At 39.6% G+C, this 21,694-nt stretch overlaps 1 protein-coding gene across 1 annotated transcript; it reads left to right on the top strand.

Annotated features, from left to right (window-relative positions):
* Positions 1 to 10,708: 10,708 nt before the first annotated feature.
* Positions 10,709 to 16,259, top strand: PAQR9 (progestin and adipoQ receptor family member 9). The gene has a single exon (XM_072407913.1). It carries the CDS (start codon positions 11,119 to 11,121, stop codon positions 12,154 to 12,156), a length of 1,038 nt encoding a protein of 345 aa, XP_072264014.1. The 5' UTR covers positions 10,709 to 11,118; the 3' UTR covers positions 12,157 to 16,259.
* The last annotated feature ends 5,435 nt before the right edge of the window (positions 16,260 to 21,694 follow it).

A 21,694-nucleotide genomic window follows, 5' to 3' on the forward strand; every position in this document is an offset into this window, starting at 1 on the left:
TAATAATAATAATAAAAAGTATTTATATAACGCCAACATATTACGCAGCGCTGTACATTAAATAGGGGTTGCAAATGACAGACAGATATAGGCAGTGACACAGGAGGAGGAGAGGACCAAAGATGCCTAAAGATTTCAGTTTTTCTCTTCATCTTTGAAATTTAAATGCATTTTTGGAACTGCAGTCCAACACCACCTGGTTGTAGCTATCTTGGTGAGAATACTCCAAATGATTTAAAAGCTCTTTAGGCCAGTGGTCGCCAACCTTTCCAACCTCACAGACCACTAAATCCAAGGAATCCGGACCGCTCATGCGTGGGGAGCCGTGTGTCATGCAAAGGGGAAGAAACTTCCCCCATAGTGATGTCATGATGCCAGAACCTGCCCACTCTCCTGCTTGCTAAACATCCTGGGGGGACAGTAGCGCAGGGCTGTGGATGCAAACAAAAGTCTGGTAAAAATGAGAGTGGGAGGGTTGTGTCTATACAGGGGACAGAGCCGCGGACCACCAAAAATTTCTCTCGGACCACTGCGGTTGGCGACCGCTGCTTTAAGCAAATACTAAAGTTCCAGTCCATGTTTCATTTTAACATGAAGGCTCATTTATTGTTGTATTGTGGAACTTGTCAGTTACCCCTATGCTCCTTTTCCTAAATGGAGGGTAATAGTTAGTGGTATACCATACATCAGCCTCTACCTGAACTGCAGACCTTGCTGAGGACATAGGAGCTTCAGATTTGCTGCACTTTTTTTGGGTTCCAGGAATGTAGTGTCTTGCAAGGAATGGGTGGACCAAACACTTTATTCCTCCCTCAGGTCAGGAATTGAAGAGTCTCCTGCTAAAAACAACCCTTTCAATTCCACAAGCACCCAAAACTGTTGACAAATATGAACTTGCAAATGTCACAAAGGTAATCCTGTATATTGAAGGTGAACTACAGGTAAATGTACAAACACAAAGTTAAAGGCTCAACTTTGCTGATGATGCCAGTGGTAAAAGGGACTTTTACTTCTCTAACTTCTGCAGGCTTTCTCCTCTCTGTGTGACTTGTCCCATAAGCTGCTTCCTTATGGTGCTTTGTCAATATTGGCTCTCACATGCGGTACAAGACCAGCAGTACTAAGCTGTATGTGAGAACTTAGGCTAGGTACACACCTGCAATTGTTCTCGTCCGATAATTGTCGCAGGGCCGATATCGGACCTTAATCTTATGTGTGTACAGCACTCGTCGTCCATCGTCCGAACGACTGTCCTGACGGATCCACGGACGATGGACAAAGACCGATCTTAATGGAAAAGAAGGGGGAGAGCGCGCAGCAGGGTGCCGCTCTGTCCTTCTCCCCCTCCACTCTCCTTAGAGCAGAATAGTGCTGTATGTAGAGCACTCGTTCATGCACCGTGCAATGATTGCATGTGTGTACATAGCCTAAAGCTACGTACACACTTCCAATTATTATCGTTGGAAAACGAACGACGAACGATCCTGCACGATATCTACGAACGATCGTATAGCACCGATCCTGCACATAGAGATAACAACACGATCGTTCGTAGATATTGTACACACAATAGATACGATCGTTTGAACGATAGAGGAACTATGTGCACGACAGGAAAGTGAACGAACGTTCGTTCATCACGCATGCTCAGACCATGGACGATCAACGAACGATCGTACACACAAACGATGTTCAACGATCGTCATCCAATCCGATCCGCCGGTCCGGTCGTTCGTTTCCAACGACTTTCCTCGTTCGTCGGCGTCGTTGGTTACTTTTTTAACTAACGATTTTTGCCCAATCGATCGTTCGTCGTTCGTTCGCTTTCAACGATAAAAATTGGAAGTGTGTACGCACCTTTAGACTTGGGAAGAGAAGAGTGTGCTTGAGGAGTGAGAGATAAGGGGAGTAAAGAATAAAATCAGCCCCACTGCAAGGACAGATTTGACATATCACTAAACTATATTACCAATGAGTCCCCATTGTCTCTTCTCTGGGTGGAACATCTTGAAAGGAGGAACCTTTCCGTTTCCAGTACTGAAAAGACCTGTCCCTGTGCTTACTGTGCAAATTCACATGGCAGCTGTCATGCATTGTAAACAAATCTCTCAGGGGGGTTTACGGCGGCAGCTGTAGGTCTGAAGGTAACAAAAAGATCTGAGGTTAACAAAAAGGACCATGTAAATGAATATTCATTTTGTGTGTTTAAAGTAATAATTGGCACATAATAGTTTTGTACTTTACAAATATATATTTGGAAAAATAATGCAATCCTTCTTTTTTCTTGATCTTGATATGTACCAAATTGTTATAGTATGAACTGCTACTGTACAATAAAAACAATAGCTTTACCAGCTTCACTTTGAGATACTGATGAATGACAGTGCGATTTGTATATGTTTACAATGATTTGCATTTGTAAGGCAAACAGAAACTAATAAAACCAGCTAATCAGGATCAATTAAATAAAAAAATCATATATCTTCATGTGATAAAGCTGTCTCCCATTTTTATGATCCTCCACCCCTTGTGCACCTGTCATATGTCTGAATATTACGTAAGCTGAATCAATTGCTTATTGTGAGAGTGACATTACATTTACATATACAATGAATGGAAAGGTTTACTTTAAAAAACAAATCCAGGCAACACTGTGTAATAGCCTGTGGCCAATATTGTCTAGCAATTACTGCAGTTTTTCAGTTTCTAAATCAACAATCACATTCACACTTCCAAGGCAGGTGCAGTTGGTGACTATAAGGGATATGAGTTAGCTTGAATCACCAAAGAGAGGGAGATGACTGTTGCAGTACAAAATTGCCTAAATAACAATTTTAGGTACTTTTAAGTAACAGTTTAGCTCTGCTTCTTTTATGCTTTTCAATTTACAATGTTCAATTTTGATCAAAGTTTTCAACTAAGCCACAGCACAGCCATTATTATTCTTCATACGATAATAAAGCCATGTTGAGGGTACATACGGCTATCAATAAAAGAGATTGCAAAACTTTCTAGTTTTTAGAAAGCATTAGTGAACCATATGGAGATGGGGGTGGGGCGCATTGTACTGCACATGCTTGTTTTTTCTGCATATGTTTAAAAACTAGTCAGTGTGAAAGAGCCCATCTGCTGGTCCCAATACAGACTCCAATGATAATGAAATGTGATTAGTTGTAGAGGGCAACAAAGGGGCTCAGGACAAGTATTCCCTACTTTGGGAGAAGGTGGTGGTCATGGTGGCTGCACTGGTTTTATGTAAACTCTGGTTACCATGGGAGGGGGCAATGTAGGAAGGGAGCTCCAATATATTTTGTAATTACGCCCCTGAGTTGCACCATCTAAGCACTCTATCGTGCATGTGTCTAAATTCAAGTCAATCTGGCATGTTTGGATGTGGTTACATTACTGGATAATCTATAGTTGGAGTAAGAAGCTTCAGCAAAGATGGCTGTGGAGCCATGAGGGAGAACATGGAGTATGGAGAACTCTCTGTAACATGGCAACACTACCATACTATACATGAATGTTGTATGAACATTAAGATAATTGCCCCTACCGCTCCCCAGTCCTCAGTTTCACTTCAAATCCTATTGAGTGTAACTATATCATTTATAGGTAAAATAGTAGGGGCCTAAATTAGATGTAATGAGCTGTAGCAATCTAAATGTCACAAAATGCAGATGGACTAGTATTTTTCTTGGACTGTTGCCTGGCTGCAGATTCACAATGCAGCCGGTAATCTGGGGGCAAGATTCAGGAAAACACACACAATCTATTTAGCCAGTACAACCTACTACATGGTCTGTAAATATAAATGTGCTATGAAGGATGGATAGGGACATGCTAGTGACTGCAACTTTCTACCTCATGGGGTCACAAACAATATTGTCCTACTGTGCTTGTCAATAGGGCAAAGGCAAATGGCATGTGATTTACCAATGGTACAAAGCCTGGGATACTACAGGTTATATATACATTTTAGATCATAACCGGGCATTAGAAATTATATTATAACTTTATCAGAGTGGTTACAAACAAGCTTTAAAGCAAGCTGTTTTATTAGAACTTTGGCCATTTGGAACATTGCCCGTACCAAATAAAATCCATGAGCAGATGAATAAAGAACTTTGATATTTGACTTTGACTCAAATAAGTCTGTTATTGTCAGTTAATTAATAAAAATTATTTGGGCATGTGCCCGGGTTGTCCAACACAACTGTCAATTCTAACTTTCAACGAAAGCTGTATTCTGGGAAAGGTGATTTAAACACGTCTTTGCTTTGGAATATAAAAAGGAACTTTGCTGCAGAATTGATATGAACAGGTGACAACAGAGGGTTTGTCTAAGGATATTATATCTAATATAGAAAAGTCTTTCCAGTAACAGAAGTCTGGCCTTTCCCCAGTATGTGAAGTAATGTCTTTATTCGGATATAAATGTATTATATTTATTAGTCCCTATCCATAATATATCTAACATTGTGTACTGTATATACTTCTATTTTATCCAGCTAGAAATGTGGTGAATTAGAGCCCCATGGTGGAACATTATATTCTCTCTTTATCTGTGTCCATCCCATAATAACCTTTTGGATGATCTGCTTGTACTTTTACTAAAAGTGACCATGACCTTCGATTTGTGCAGTTTTCTGTAAAACAAACAGAAACACTACTAAAATTAAGTTAATCCGGTCAAAATCTTTCTAAAGCAGCTGCAGTTTTTTTTCTGATTGCTTGGAACACATTCCAGTAAGTTTATCAATGGTGTTTTCTTAGAATACAGAATGATAGAAATCATGTTCTCACATAGAACCATTAGGTAGCTTTTTTACATGATATTAATTTTTTGTAAAGTTAATCTGTTTCCAAGCTGTCAGTCCCAAAATGTAATATTAGAGATATTATGCTAGCCTGCTTGTTTTAATACTTTTTGTGACAATGACCAAGCAGAAGTACTCACTAGAAGTTTTTACTCACCATATTGGGCACACTTAGCCAGTAATGTACTATTCTTCAAGGATACAACCCCTGCAATCTCTCAAACGTTTTACCCTTGACAAACCCTTAAACTAATATATAGGCATTCCTTCGCCTCAGAAGTGCCATTGGTTGTTATGGGCACACATAATACACCTTCTAATAAATCACAATGATCATGAAATAGGGGCTTACAACTGTTCTGATTGTCAAGTTAGGAGGTTTAGGAGATCAACAGATCACAATTGGGTTATATATAGTGATTTAAACAGCTGTGCCATGATAAACTATAAAAAGGTTTGCTTAGATAAGACTTCTACTTTAAACAGAAAGAGACTGAAGGTACTGGGTACTGCTGCTTATAGTTAATAACTGGCAATATGGATTCATGAAATCATATAAATGACTTCATTGCTTCAGTCTCCTCATTAGTAGAGTGACAGATTTATTTTAAAGTGAAGTCAAGTAGGCCATTTAAATCAGTGGTCCCCTTTCTGACAGCAGGGCCCGGTAACATAGAATAACATTTTGCTGCGGCCTGGTATATGTACAGCTAACACTACTCTTGAATTCACAGCAGCTCTGCCTCCTGTCACCACACTAGCTGGGAATAGGAGAATAGTGTAAGAGAGCCGGTGTTCTGTCAGGTGTTAGAGCTGCTGGGAATGGCAGAGAAGTGTAAGCCTTAGATACATTGCTCAGCCATTCTCAGCAGCTCCTGTGTAAGCAGTGTGAGGAGAGTCGACCATGCTCCCGCTGTCACACTGTCACTAGATTTAGAGCAGTGTAAGGAGGGCCACTGCCATTTCTGCCTCCTGTCATTTGTGGCCCCCAACTCACCAGCCATTGACCAGCACCAGTCCGCAGCCCGGGGGTTTGGAACCATTGATTTAAAACATCCATATAAAGTAAAAGCAATGTGTGCAAACTTGCAGTAACTAAACAGAAACCACCTTTTTATTGTTTTGACAACCAAAAAATGGTGAAAACTTACATCTGGTCTGCTACACATTTATCACTTGCTAATTTTAAACAACAAAGCTTTCCCCATAAAAAGAAACACAAGTTAAAATGGAAGGATATTTTTTTGTAATTTAACACTGCTGTATACTTAATGAGATGAAATTAAATAAACTTGCCTGGTGAAGTGATTGCACTTAGAGCAGTATACCTCAATATTTATGCACGCTATTTATTGGAGGAATAGATTGACACTGACAATTTGGTTAGGAGATATTTTCCAGTGTATGACTGGAATGACAGTTCTCTTTCCCTGCAGCTTGTCGGTGATAGAACCCTTTGTATCATCCCATTAGATCTATTTTTGCCATCACAGAGAATGTTTCAGTGAAAATATTTCCCAGGGGTCACATAGTCCAATTACAAAGAACTGTCCTGCAATGTGACAGCCAAGTCCTTTGTTCTAATGCTAAATTTGGGACAGACTGCCTTGATATATGAGAATTATGATTAGATTACCAGCTGCTTTTTTTGTAAATGCTGAGCCGGCTGATTCTTACACATTGATATTGATGATAAAAAACAAGTTTACAAGAGTATTACACTTTAAAAACGGGTACTTTAAACATACTTTTTTTTTCTATAGATCAGTTATAGATCTTTAGGTATTATTTAGTACTTAGACAAGCTTGCAGTCCTTACATCTATGCAAGGATGCTGGCAGTGGCAGATGTAACTGACAGTGGGCCCTGTTGGCTGAGGAGTGTCTGGGGCCCTTGTACAGTAGCACACGTTGCACCTCAGGATTTTAGAGAAGCTTCCACCTGATACGCTAATACAATTCTTTCTTTTGCTGGCCTAAAATTTTATCAAATGTCTCTTGGTCACTTGCCCAACTAGTGAGGGATTGCTCCTGTATAAGCAGGTAGATGGTCTGTTAGCGATCTTTTCACTGGCAAGTTGTTGCCAATGGCAGAAAAATTTGTTTCACATGGCTTACAAAGAACACCCGTAAACACTGTACACCTTCCTCTCATCAGTGGAAATGGCTGAATAATTTTTACAAACAACCATTTTTTCTCTAATATTGATAGTTTTTCTGGATTACTGCCATGCAACACTCTTTCAATCGCTTGTTGTGATGAAAAGGTTTTGGGCCGCCAGGCTCCCACTGGCATTCAAATAACAACTGAACAAGGCATTTCTGGTAAATTCTTGATTAATATGTTAATCAATATTGATTGTGAGTTTTAGTTTTTAATTTATTTTTGTTAGGTTCCATTTTTAACTAAATCTTTACTATTACAAGCATCATATAGAGTATGGCAACCTTTATAGCAGGGGTGTCAAACTCTGCCCATGCATTAAAATAGCGCCACTACTACAATTCCCGGCATCACTCGCGTCTATAGAGCAGCGGGCTCTCTGTCTATGCGTAGCCCTGCATTGGACTGTTTTAAAGAGGTAATTATATAAAGTAATGCCGGGAATTTTAGTAGCAGCGCTATTTCGATGAAAAGGGAGTTCCAGCGGCGGGCCACTCCATGCCGCGTCTGGCATTTCCAGCACTCCCCCTCAGCTGTACTTTTCCTTGCTACTCCAAGACATGGACTTAAATGGTTGGATTTTCATAGAAGAAAATTGGTAATATATAATAATAACAATTTTCTTTACCGTTGACATTTAAGAGAAAGAGGCATTAGACTTTTTCGTGTTCCAGATTGAATGTGAAACAAAACCTCTTTGTTTCCATATGAAAAAGATTTTATATATAATGAGGAGGAAAAACGTGCTCATTTTTTTCAATAAATTTCAAGGTTGGCCTGCGACTTTGTCTAAGTTTTTAATTTTGGCCCATTGTGTATTTGAGTTTGACACCCCTGCATTACAGTAAAGCTAGGTACACATTTCCAATAATTATCTTTAGAAAACGAACGATTATGACCGATCAACATTTATGCACGATTATACTTGAACAATCGTATTGTGCACAATTCTGTACATGCTGTAACGATACGATCGTTCAAATATAATCCACCAATAGTGTACACACGCTAGATACAATCGTTTGAACGATGCAGGGAGTGACATGTAATGGAGAAAGTGTATTGCAGAAACAAGCACGATCACTGAACAACTGTACACACAATAGATGGTGAACAATCGTCGGCCGATCAGATCCGTGCCGGTTGTTCATTTCCAATGACAATCCTCATTCGTTGACGTCGTTGGTCACTTTTTTTTTAAAACGATTTTTGGCCAATCGGTTGTTCGACGTTTGTTTACAATGATAATTATTGGACGTGTGTACGCAGCTTAACACTGTTTTTGAATTTGCAAACTTTCTCAGTGTTTCACTGACAGCCAGCTTAGACTGTCTTTTGTTTGTCCTTGGGGGTAAGTAGTAAAAGCATTTAGGCAACCAAGGGTAAGTGAAATGAAGAGATTTAGAAGCAAGCTTTAAAGTCATCCTAGTTCTGCAAAACAGGTTCACTTTTAGGACGTAAATCTAAAGTAGTTTAAGATTTGTGTATATGGGGGGGATCATGGCGACACACGGCGGCTTCCCTACGTAAAGAGATATATATCCAGCCTTATATATGTTGCAGTGAATTTAAGAACAGAAGGAGGGGGAGCAGAATAGTGAATCATTAGTGTGCTGCTGCTTTGTCATTGTCCCATGAGCATGCTTAGGAATTGTCCATGACAAGGTTCTACTACTACTGCAATACAAGTCATTGGCTCCATGTGCTGCTCACCGGGAATTTAATTTTTACATTGATGCAGGTATCGTACAGCAAAAATACTAGAGGTTAATACCACCAAGAAAGCTGCTTTCATATATTAACTGCATGAGATGCAAGCTGACACAGTCATTGCCACTAGTAAGAATGATATTCCAGTGCAAGTAAGATGAAATATCTAATATTAAGCCTGATAGGTTTCAGGTCTGCTTTAAGTATATATGTACATTGACTCTACTAAATTCCCAGTACTGTCAGTGGTACAGTATGTAATGCTTTTCTTTACCAATTGTTCTGTCCATAAATAAAATGATAATCCAAATCAAAGGTTACATTATCAAAACTTTAAAGTCAAGCTATAATTTCCAGGTCACAAGGTGGTTTTATTAGTGAAGTGGTTTAACATAATCAAAATGTCTGCTCCATCTGTCCTAAGCTTGACCTTGAAACATGAAATATAATCCTATGCAAAGGGCTTAGCACAAGATTTGATGCAGCAACGTCAGTATGTAAAGAACGAGGGGGCCAGTACATGTTTGATGTTTTTATTTGTAGAATGATGTTTAATGTTTTTATTTGTAGAATAATGTCTGATGTTTCCTATTCATTAAATAAATGTACAAAGCACTGATTGTCTATAGGCAGCAGAACACAAAAAAAGGGATAACTAAGATATATAATATACCCATCAGGTAGTAAAATGAGTTGAGGTGTAATAGTAGTAGGTCACAACCCCACATCTCTACCTTTTCTGGGTAATTTTATCAGCATCATCTCCTGCAATGTGTGCTTAGAATTTCAGGATGTTCATTCAATGACACGTATCATGTGTCTACAGTGGAAAGAGAAATCACTGCTGGACTTCTCACATTGACCAGTACACTGCCATCCCAGTCCATCCATTTATTGGCACATATCATCTCAATACAATGCACAGAGAAGTCACTGGTGAATGTTTCACATTAACCAGAGTTCTGCCTTTCCAACCTATACTTCCAATGACACAGCTCATATGTCTAAATTGGACAGAGAGATCAGTACTGGACCCCTCACAAGGACCCGTCCAGCCTCACATATCTGCCGTCCTAGTCTATTTATTCAATGACACAGCTCATCTTTCTACAAAGAACAGAGAAATCAGTGGTGAACATTTCACATTGACCAATATGCTGTATCACAATCCATTTATTCAATGACGCACATATGTCTACAATTGATTAAGATTGGACATTTCTCATGAACCTGTCCAGTCTCACATAACTACTACCCTAGTCCATTCATTCAGTGACCAGCATGCTAGTTCAGTTGTGGACATTCCACATTGACCAGCATGCTGCCTTCCTAGCCCATTTATTCAATGACACAACTCATCTGTCTACATTGGACAGAGAGATCAGTGCTGGACCCCTCCACAAGGGCCCGTCCACTGTCACATATCTGCCATCCTAGTCTATTCATTCAATAACACAGCGCATCCTGATAAAATGGATAGAGACCTCACTGGTGGATATTTTATATTGACCAGTGTGACCCCCGTCCATTCATTTAATGACACAGATCATCTGCCTACAATGGATACACAAATCAGTGCTCAACCACTCACAATAACCAGTCCAATTTGACATTTGTTCACCTTGTTTCATTCATCAGTTTGTAATAAACTTGGATATCAGTGGTGGACATTTCACACTGATCAGTGTGCTGCCCTCCCAGTCCATTCATCTGATGGCATACAATGGATACAGAAATCAGTGCTGAACCTCTCACATTAACCAATCCAGTTTCCTATTTCTACCACATCATTCCATACATTCACTTTTTACATTGACCACTGTGTTGCCATCCCAGTCCATTCATTTAATGACACAGATCTTCTACCTACAATAGAATATAGATCAGTGCTGGAGCCCTGACATGGACCAGTCCTGTCTCACATATCTGCCAGCCCATTCTTGGTGTCACCCTGATATCAGCCAGAAGCTCCAAGGTCAGCCCCTGTGCAGGCTGGGATGGAGGAGATGCTTTGACAGATCTTACACTTCATCTGTTCTGGGGGAGGTGGGAGCTCAGCAGGCTAAAGAGCTGTGCTATAATATCCAGAGGATCAGCTCCTCCGGGCTTTGAATAACCGCGATGCTGAGCCGTGCTGCACATTGCTGTGTTGTACATTGCCGTGCTGCACATTGCTGTGTTGTACATTGCCGTGCTACACATTGCTGTGTTGTACATTGCCGTGCTACACATTGTTGTGTTGTACATTGCCGTGCTGTACATTGTTGAGCTGCACATTGCTGTGTTGTACATTGCTGTGCTGCACATTGCCGTGCTATACATCGCTGAGCTGTGCTGCATTGATGCTGAAGCTTTCCTTGCAGCTGACACATCTGCAGCACGGCTCCCTTACCGAGCACAGCCATCGTATTACCGGGAGGGCACCATGCCCCTGAAGAGCTATACCGGGGACAAGTCCTCCCTCCTGCGCTGGGATGAGGTGCCGGATGATTTCGTGGAGTGTTTTATATTATCGGGCTACCGGAGACTCCATCTGACCGCACAGGAGTGCCTGGCATCCATCTTCCAGCCCACCAATGAGACCCTGAATTTCTGGACACATTTTATCCCCCTGGTGCTGTTCGTCAGTAAATTCTACCAGGTGTTCTTCCTATCCAGCGACCTGCCCTTCCACCACCCTGCCCTGTTGCCCCTGTGGTGCTATGCCTCCGGAGTGCTGCTGACATTTGCCATGAGTTGCACTGCCCATGTGTTCAGCTGCCGCTCCCTGCGCCTGCGTGCCGCCTTCTTCTTCCTGGACTACGCTTCCATCAGCTACTACGGCTTTGCCAGCACGGTGGCATATTCCTATTACCTGCTGCCCAGGCTCAACCTGCTCGATCCCACCGTGATGACCCCTTACCTGCAGAGCCTGGGCTGGCACCGGGTGGATTATAACATGCTGATGGCTCTGTACAGCGAGCTGGTGCTGCCGGTGGCATTTGTCCTGGCGGTGACGTGCACCGTGGCGTGCTGCAAGAGCAGATCCGAGGATTGCTCCTACCCCTTTGCCATCCGCACCTTTGTCTTCGCCATGCCCCTCAGCATGGCATGCCCGGTGATGATCGAGAGCCTGCTGTTTGACCTGGGCAGGAAAAACCCCACTCTCTTTGTGTATTTTTACCGGAGATATTTCTGGCTGCTGGTGGCCGCCTTCTTCAATGTCAGTAAAATCCCAGAGAGGATCCAGCCAGGATGGTTTGACATTATAGGACACAGTCACCAGTTATTTCACATATTCACCTTCCTTAGTATTTATGATCAAATGCACTATGTGGAGCAAGGACTGGAACAGTTCCTAAAAGCCCCACACACCTCCCCTACATTGCAGGGAACCATTGGGTACATGGTGCTTCTGACTGTATGCCTGGGCTTGGTAGTTAGGAAATACCTAAAGGGACTGGCCAACACCAAACAGGACTAGAGTCCTGCCAGGGTGGAACACAAGCCAGGTGCCCACCCTTCATTATCCACATAGGAGAGCAGGTCTCTGATGAGAAACTTTGAGGTTTGCATAATCATATTTATTGAATTCACAAGCAGGCTGCTAATGTCCATGTCTTATTTGTATTATGAACAGGTCCAACTACTGATTCCAGCACATTTATGCATCTGATTTTAGAAAAGGCCACTGGTCGTATGTATTTATTATTAGCAGAATCTAATTTATTGCCATCTGGTTTAGTCCTGTGCCCATCTAATTCTGCGTCCGTGGCTCTATGCCAAGAGTGGTTGCACCCAGGCAGACTTAAAATAGGTTAGAATTAAATTATTTAAAGATGCATTCTCTCCTTCATATTAAATGGCAAAAATGTTTCCATTGTTGTATAGTCCCTTTGCCCTCCATCAAATGAGTATGAATAATTTGTTTGCAGAGATGACTTTTAGACTTGGTGTACCAGAATGCTAATTCTTCAATTAATAATTCAGTGCAAAAGCAGCCGCGTACAGTAACCCATGGCTATCACTTTATAAAGAATCTGCTTCCACTGGGTAGATTAATAAAAGCCTGTTTTGGGTTGCTTTGCCTGATTTACTGCAATCTGCTGATATTTGCACCAATAAATGCATGTGTTCCATGCAGCCTACATACATGTACTGTAATCCCCTGCATGTTACCAGATATGTACATCTAGATCAAGCTGTCTTATCTATATAGCATTGTAGTTCACATGGATTGAATTATATAACCTTTGCACATGGCTGATCCCAAAGATACACTGTGCATGTGTTTTTCCTTCAATAGCAGAGCATGCACCACAGCAATTCTGCAGCCTTTACCCTAAAGCTGAATTATTGAATAGCCACTTTCTAGATGAGCTTTGTATCCAGAAGAGTGGATGCATCTTTAATTGTCCTGTGCAATCCCCCAAGGGGCATTATTAGTTCTATAAAGTTAGGATAATGCAAATGAAAGTATGGCACATAAACCAGTAACTTATTTTGTAATTCCTGAAGCTTGTGTGATTTAAGCTTTGTCTTTTTTTTGTTTTTTGGGTCATCTGCTCTGGGATTAGCTTTTCAATGTAAACAGTTTGGCAGCTGCATTATCTGCCTGGTAATGTTCTCTCTGTACTGTGCAATATGTAGATGGCAGATTCAAAGAAGCAGCATAGGATGGAACAAGACAAGTCTTCAATTATTCCTGGCCTCTTGTTCTCATTCATAAATAGATGATCCTTCCTAGGCCAGCTGCTAACGCACAATGTGACCTGACTGTGGAGGATGTTTAACCTGCACAGTGCTGGACCGAAATGCTATGTATTACTACTGTGGGGGCACGCACTTATAATAAGCCTTTGAAATCTGTACAGAATTCTGAATGCACTTAACACTTTCAGCACCAAAGGGCTGGGCTGCACATTCCACTGCATTGCTGTGTTGGCCGCTATGCGGTACAGGGGTCTTCTGTAATTATTTCAACCCCCCTACTGCAAAACCATACCTGCCATAAGTTTCAGCTGAATGTGTTTGTATTTATTTTTATTCTGCTTTTTATTGAAAAGAGGGTGCTAGTTTTAGGTGACTATTGAGTAAATAGAATCATGGTCATCATATTACCAGAACAATGTTCTGTAAACCTAGACAGCACATAGAAGGTTATGCCACCATTTTTTCCATGATGATAATGATACCACTTTAATACTGCTTGTAATGTAAGCAACTCAAGGACACACAGTTCTTTTTTAAATAGTAATTGTTTATATCATTTTTAATGTTTTGCTTCTTTTTTCAGTTACATCTACATACCATTTGTGTGTTTTTTATTAGTAACACAAGAACAGTATGAAATTCTTTTCATTCATATAGGGACTAATAGAAAAAAACACTAACCGGGTTTAAAGATCAGGCCTTACATTTATGTCCTTGTACTGATGTGACATGGGAGAGGTACTTTGTTAGAATTATTCTTTTGTCTAGTTCAGCAAAGTTCATAGGGGTAACAGGGTAAAAAAAAGCATCCTTTACATTGCTGGAAGGTAACCACTGTACAGGCCAAATGCACTTTTTTTTTCTAAGGATCAGAAATCTGATATTTAAAAAAAAGAATGCTGCAAAGAACTAAATACTTTTTAAAGGCGAGTGCACCCAAATTGAAGAGTAAGTCAACTCAAAAGAAATACTTTGTTTTTTCATAGTTGCTGCACCTGTGCTGGATTAAGTCATTGCAGTCCTGACATACGGACATGTCAGAAAATGCATTGTATTGTTCACAATAAAAAAAGGCAGGCAGCACTTTTGTGTAATACAAAAGCTGTAATACTGTAAAACGAGCATGACAATGCAGCACATGCAAAGGGGACACTGAGGATCAAATCTTTAGAAACTATCCTGATGGTTTCCCAATTCTCCTAGAGACTCCAGTGGTGAAATCTGCACACAAGTTCAGTACTAGTGGCCAGCACAATGGGGTCTCTCCTACACTAATATTGTTTTTTATGCATATAGCTACTACAATGTTTGGGAAAGCTCAAAGAAAGAGGGGAACAACACTGGCAAGTTGGATGGGAACAGACTCAGGAAGTATGCTATTGAGTTGTCACCTCTGGAGTCTTCAAGAGATAAAAGAACGTTAGGGGAATACTTAGCCCTTCGAGCCTGCATCCATAACTGAAATATCTCTTTGAAGTGGACTGACCTTTCAAAGTTGAGCAGAACTCCAGTGTAACTTTAGAAGGAATACTTTGGCTCCTTATGACCCCAAATTTATTGAATGAGCTACGTGTGTTTCCTCCTCTGTAGACTATAATATTTGTATCCGTGGGCTTGGACATAGTCACAGTTTGGCTCCCATGGACACTCAGTGATGTTAAAGTAGGTCGTATACACATAACATAATTATGTGTTCCTGCTAATATGCATATCACACATTCCTGCTTTGGAAAATCAAACAGAATTCCTAATAGGTTCAAAAGGAAATTTAGCTTTCCATTAGAATCTATAGGACATTTTTTATGTATATAACATTTTTTTAATGGATAGGGTAATAAATAGAGTTACACCATGGTCAACCCTCTCCTGATCACCATACAGCTCCATTTATAAAAAAGAAAGTGAATATAGGACAAAAAGAGGTATGTTTATTTCTGGGTGCCATGTACACTTCTGCCACATCTCTTCTATTGGGGGTAACAATGGACTACTGGTCAAAATATAAACTCACTTTAAAGGCTTACCTTCCCAAGAGAATGGCAGATGGCATCTCAAAGACATTGTAATGGTAAATCAATAACATTGATCAGTTAATGTCAATGGGCTTTTCTGCTGGCCATTTGTTGTGCATACTAAACTTCAGATTCTTACAAAAACCTAGCCAGGCATTTGGCTTATGTATGTAACAACCAGATATGCAATATTATTACAATTTAATATTAACTACTAAACTTAATATTAAATTAATAATTGTATTTTTTCATGGTTGAGTTTAATCGAAAACACACATTCACTGAGCTAGCAAACTCTTATGTGTTTTACTAAATGATAACTAAATTGTTCATGTGATTAGAATAACAAATGAGGGTTCTGAATTCTTATTTCTTATTTAATGACTCTTGAAAAACCAGATCATCTTATGAAGTGTCATCTCATTCCTTCCTCTTACTTATTCTGTTCCACTGACAGTTAATGTTTCCTAAAATAAAAATGCAAACAGTTCAATGTGTGCGGTGCTGGTATCTCCTACACAGGATCAGCTGCGTTATTTCTGCTTCACACACAACATGCAGTGAAAAGTAAAAAGATCGATGATCATTAGATTAGAAGGCATTTTAGGACATGTAGTTATTAACGGGGATTTTGTCAGTGCCCTGTAACGTCAATCGTTAAGCTTGCACTGTAAAATCTGGGCTTGTATTGATCATGCGTAGATCTTTCTATCCTGGAACTGCAGATACAATGATATAGTAGTCATCTTACCACTGCAGTGCCTTGGCTGTGTAACATAATGCACACAGGTTTTCTGCTTGCCTTTAATTCTACTGAACAACAGCCTGCATTATAGTAAAATGGCATATGATGACCTCCAAATGTTTGTGGTTATTAGCACACACTGGCAAAGACTCACAATTCCCTAAGAGTAAGGTGCTGGCAGATAACATTAGCAAACCATACAAATCCTCTGAGCTATTCTTGGTTTACATATACAATAATCTTAGTGTCATGCTGCTGTAATATTGTGTTATAGACTACAGACTGTTCCCACGCACAATTACTATGTTGCATTAAAGCAAAAGGGTATTTCTTACATATCTGTGTGCAAGAACAGTGATCCTTTCTTTTAATTGTATGTAATTTTCTGCAATGGATGCTGCAAGGACATTTACTGTATGTTTATTTAAACGCAAAAAGTTATTTTCAATTTTGAACAGAGTAGGGAATAGTTAACCTTGATAGGTCACCATTACAAATAGACTAAATCTTACTAGCAAGAACATATACAGCAATTAAAAACGAATAGAGGCTCTAACTCTATCCTACTCTATCCAAAATTTAAAGTAAAGCGGATGATACCATAAGGTAGATACACCTTAGGGCCGGGGTGTCAAACTCAAATACACAGAGGGACAAAATTAAAAACTTAGACAAAGAGGGCCAACCTTAGTCGCGGGCCAACCCTAAAATTTATTGAATATTTTTTTTATCTATATTTATTTAATGGATATAAACCCTTTTCAAATGGAAACAATGAGGTTTTGCTTCACATTCAATCTGGAACAAGTCTTTAATAGAGAAAGAGGCATAAGAATTTTTGTTATTTTATTTAAAAAAAAATCTTATGCTTCTTTCTCTATTTGTAGCCTTCTGAGTTAAATTTCAATGGTAACCTCCTTGCACAGGCTAACAGTATTAATAACAATATTCTTCTATGAAAATCCAACCATTCAAGTCCATGCCTTGGAGTAGCAAGAAAAAGTACAGCTGAGGGGGAGTGCTGGAAATGCCAAGGGCGGCCAATGCGGAGCTAAATCTTATGAGTGGCCCCCAGCTGAAACTCCCTCTTCATTGAAATAGCACCGCTACTAAAATTCCCGGCATTATTTGCGTCTTTAAAACAATGCGGGACCACGCATAGGCAGAGAGCCCGCTGGTCTATTGAGGCTAGTGATGCCAGGAATTGTAGTAGTGGCGGGACATTCAGGGCCAGATTTGGCCCCTAGCCCAGCGTTTGACACCCCTGCCTTAAGGTCTTGTTGAATCTGACTATATTCTTCAGGTAAGGTCTGCTTCCCAGTACACTCACTTCTGTAACCTCAAAAGTAAAGTTAACAGAAAAACCTTATTTAAAGAAACATCCACCTATATACATTTCTTTATCTTAAACAAGCCACAATTCTAACATTCATAGGAAAAGATATGCGATGAAAGACATCAATTTTAAGCAGGACTTTTAAAGCCAGTACCACCAATATATTACAAAAATAACAAAATGGTATTAGTAATAAACATTAAAAACAAACATCATTTCAAATACATAAAACAATAAAATCGTGGGTGTATATAATGACCTCTCCTTACAGAATACCCCCAAAGGGTTTAAATTCTGAATTACCTCTCAATGTGTTTCACTGAAAAAACGTGCTTCTTCAGAGGAACAGAAAAACCTGTGTGGAATAAAAGTTATTATACTCACCTTTCCTCCTGCTTTCAAATTGCAGAGCAGTGTTTCTCAACCATGGTTCCCCAGGCTTCCTCAAGAGGTTGCTAGGGTTTCCATAATCAATGAGCAATTTGTACCTTTCCAGGCACTTACCACTGAAAACAATAACCTTTTTGGCTATCTGTAAGGGTGGCATTCTTCCTACTGGTCAGTAATGTAAGTGATGTTCCTCCTACTTACTACCAAGCTAATGTATTGTGAGCTGTGCATATTGTAATTATAGGAGGGGTTCCCTAAGACCTGATAGTAATTTGAAGGGTTTCCTCATGGTATAAAGGTCAGGAACGGCTGGTGCAGATAGTGACGTCACTTAACAATGACATCCCAGAAAAAGCTGAGCATTCCATACCCCATAGGAATACACTTTAGCACGGTGCAGTATAACTCAATATTCCCTGAGTGTTTGGGGGGAGGGGGGGGTGGGGTTGTAGGACACACGATACCCACTTAAAAAATATCAATGGGTAAATGTCAGGTTTTTATCTTTTATTCTCTTTATGTCATTGTTAATACTGGGACAAAAACCAAGGCAAAGATGCCAAAATGCTTCCCCCCTTCCCAAGTATGTCTTATCACCCCAGCCTGGTACTGGTGGCTGAGCAGACCCCATGCCTCCTGTGATAGGCAAAAGATGTGAACAGTATCAAAACTTCCAGTTTGGTTGCATTTCCAACATCTGAATATCATTCCCAGCCCACTACAGCCTAGTAGTAGCTGTGTAAGCAGGGGTAGTAGCATTGCAATAATTGGTGTCCCATAGTAGGGATGTTTCTGCACCCCCTTCCTTGTTGCAGCACAGAAACCGCCATCTCTTCTACCTCCTGGTTGGCCTGGCTTTTGTTACCCTCCCAGATATCCAAGAAGATATCTCCCTATGATAAAAGTCAGAGGCTCGGTGCATAGGTGTCATACTACACCTGAAACATCAACTGAGCAACCCTTTAAAGAGTTCTTCTAGGTATATGCTACAGTATATGTAGAGCCATGGGTTATGAAACCCTCAAGCTGTAGTTAAGACATGGTATATAAAAACACTGTTATTTTTGGTTTACGATAGCTGCTAAATACATTACAGCACAACCAGATTCATAGCAATTTTTTTAAAACTATTTTTATGTAAATTGGTACTTTTATTAGGTTGACAGTGATGCCTAGATCACTGTTTATTTTTTCAAAAAAGTTTTAATAATGTTTATTAGTACAGTGACTGCAATACTTTTGACTGGTTCTCCGAATTAAAGAGCTTCACTCCTATTCTCTGCTGGGCCAGTGAGGTATTCAGTGGAGGTAACTTATGTGGTTACACATCTATTGATAAAAACTTGTCATGTAACTGCTATACAAATAACCTTTTTTTGTGTATGGCCATGGTGGAAGAAACAGCATCCAGTCACTGCCAGCCTCAGTAAAATAAAACTTCATGGATTATCAGGTATTTATTAGTAATAAAAAAAACTATTGGAATTGAATATTTAACCATCAGTAAGGAAACTGTTATGGCTCACAACATAGGGTTTACACACACTTTAACCTGGACCCTTTTTTGGTGTTGATCCATGTGGCAACATTGCGTTGCTCCTTAGTTGTGTGCTTTGAGCTGTGAGCTTGAACCATGTGAAATAACCCTAAAAAGATTGCTTAATTTTAAAAATATAGTTGTATTTAAAAGTTCCCAACTTCTCCATTACTGAAGCCCATGTTCTTTGGCCCCAATAAATTCTTAGCTGTTTGGTGCTACCCTTACTATGCAACCTTTGTGCCTGCTCGTACTCTCCATGCATGCTGCTCGGCCTGTCATTCCTATGGCAGGTCCACACTCATGGTGGCCCTCAGCCATCCAGGGAAACACCAAATAGCAATAAAAAAATAGTAGGAGCAGTAGAAGCTGGATGGGGCTGGGAGATGTTGCTGCACCTACTGTACATGGTGCACAGTAAAGAACTGTGGAACAGTGATTAAGATAAGTATTTTTATGATCAGATTCTGATAACTAGATTCAGTTTCTGTAAAATGTAGAACAACTAAATCTAAACGTAAATTGTTATTTTACCTTGAAGCACAGCCATTCAATTTATTTCTATAAAAGTCTACGAAATACCTAAAGGTTAGCATTGCAACTAAAATATGTGAGTTTGCAACACCATGATTTTGGCAGTGAATTACACTTTTCAAATGCTCACATCTAAGTAGTTTACAGCTGTGGGCCTTGGCTTTCCTAGAAAGGTATGGAATTTAGTTGCTGCTGGCACTATAGTCTGCAGCTTCTTTCAAAATGCATGCTTGCATTAAAGCTAAACTCCAGGCATAGATGACACTCTTTGATACAGTTATATATTCATTACAAATATTAAATGCCAACTAGTGTGAGTTCCTGGATCTATCTTGATATCTTCTACTCTCATTTACAGTTTGACTTCTTACACGCTAGATAATTGTCGTCCAAGACGAAGGATCTTGATTTTTTTAGGTGAAAATCTAGGGTGTGTATAGAGGTCCCCCCTTCTATGGAGGAGGATGCAGCAGGGAGCCTCCCACTTGTTCTTTCCTCTCCATAGAATTGAACAATGCTGTTCTTATAGAAATGCTCATTCTATTCCCTTTGAAAACAGTTACAAATATTTTCAAGACCACAGAAATTTAACATCTGTACATAGCGTCCCCCCCAGACTAGCAGTGTTGACTACCCATGTGCTGACAATAGAAAGAAATTACTTGCTGTTCCTCTGTTCAGTAGAAGATTACCAAGTTGTATGGGTTACCTGCAGTAGAGAAACATCAGGTTGTCATCCTTTTTGGGGTGTCAGGTAGGATTTATGGTGGGTGGACAAAATTACAACAGGTTCAACGGCTCCTGTGTATTTAGTTTAAAGGTGTATTTAGCTGTCCCAAAAAAAACTATAGAAACATCTGGATCTGCTTTGGCTATATTATTATATTTGTGTCTACAGTGTTTCTTAATTTGCTTTGTTAAACATATCTATTCAAACACTATATACTATATATCTCTTCTATAATTTGTATCCAAGCTGGAAGATCAAAGTATTCAAATCAGTTTTATGCTGCCTAACAAAAGAGAGCAAAGACAATACACAATGCAGAATGTATAGTTATCGCTCTTTAGTAGTTACACATGGTCTACAAACAATTTCTGAATATTTGAATACTGCTTGTGATAATCATAATTTTCAAGAGTCATCAAGTTGCAATAGTGAACATTTATGGACACTGGGAATGCTTGTGATTGCACAGAGATCTATGTATCGAATAGAACATCTGCAATAATGTAGTGATGTTTTCTCCATACAATAAGAAATTATCTCTTTGTTGTATGCTCTTATTAAGGTACAGCCTGGGTTTATTTCATTTAAATTAACAGTCTGTTTAATGTGCAAAATGAGTATTTTAGATGAATTTGCCATGAATGTAAGATGAATGCCTATTCATACATATTAAAATACCGTACCTCTTGCACATGACTGGAAATATTGTGATCTCATGAGATGTCAATTTTATTATTCCTGTTATTATTCATTTTATTATTAATATGTAAACTGTATTATTCATTTTATGCAAAAAATACCAATATCCCATACAAACTGTAATTTTGAAGACATTGCAGCCCTCCCACCTACTTTATAACTCATATTAGGGCATTACCTTTAGGTGGTCTATTTTTAATGTAGTGAATGTAATATTTGCTGAAACATTACCTGGTGGAGAATTACTGCCATTGAAACACATGGATCTGGAAGATTCTCTATCAAGGAATGTTCCAGTATGTGTATGTATAGTATATGTTTCAATG

The sequence above is a fragment of the Pyxicephalus adspersus genome, chromosome 4, assembly GCF_032062135.1.
Source record: "Pyxicephalus adspersus chromosome 4, UCB_Pads_2.0, whole genome shotgun sequence".
Classification (NCBI taxonomy): domain Eukaryota; kingdom Metazoa; phylum Chordata; class Amphibia; order Anura; family Pyxicephalidae; genus Pyxicephalus; species Pyxicephalus adspersus.

Excerpts from the sequence above, each read along its gene's own strand:
- PAQR9 (XM_072407913.1), top strand. The coding sequence starts at position 11,119 with ATGCCCCTGAAGAGCTATACCGGGGACAAGTCCTCCCTCCTGCGCTGG.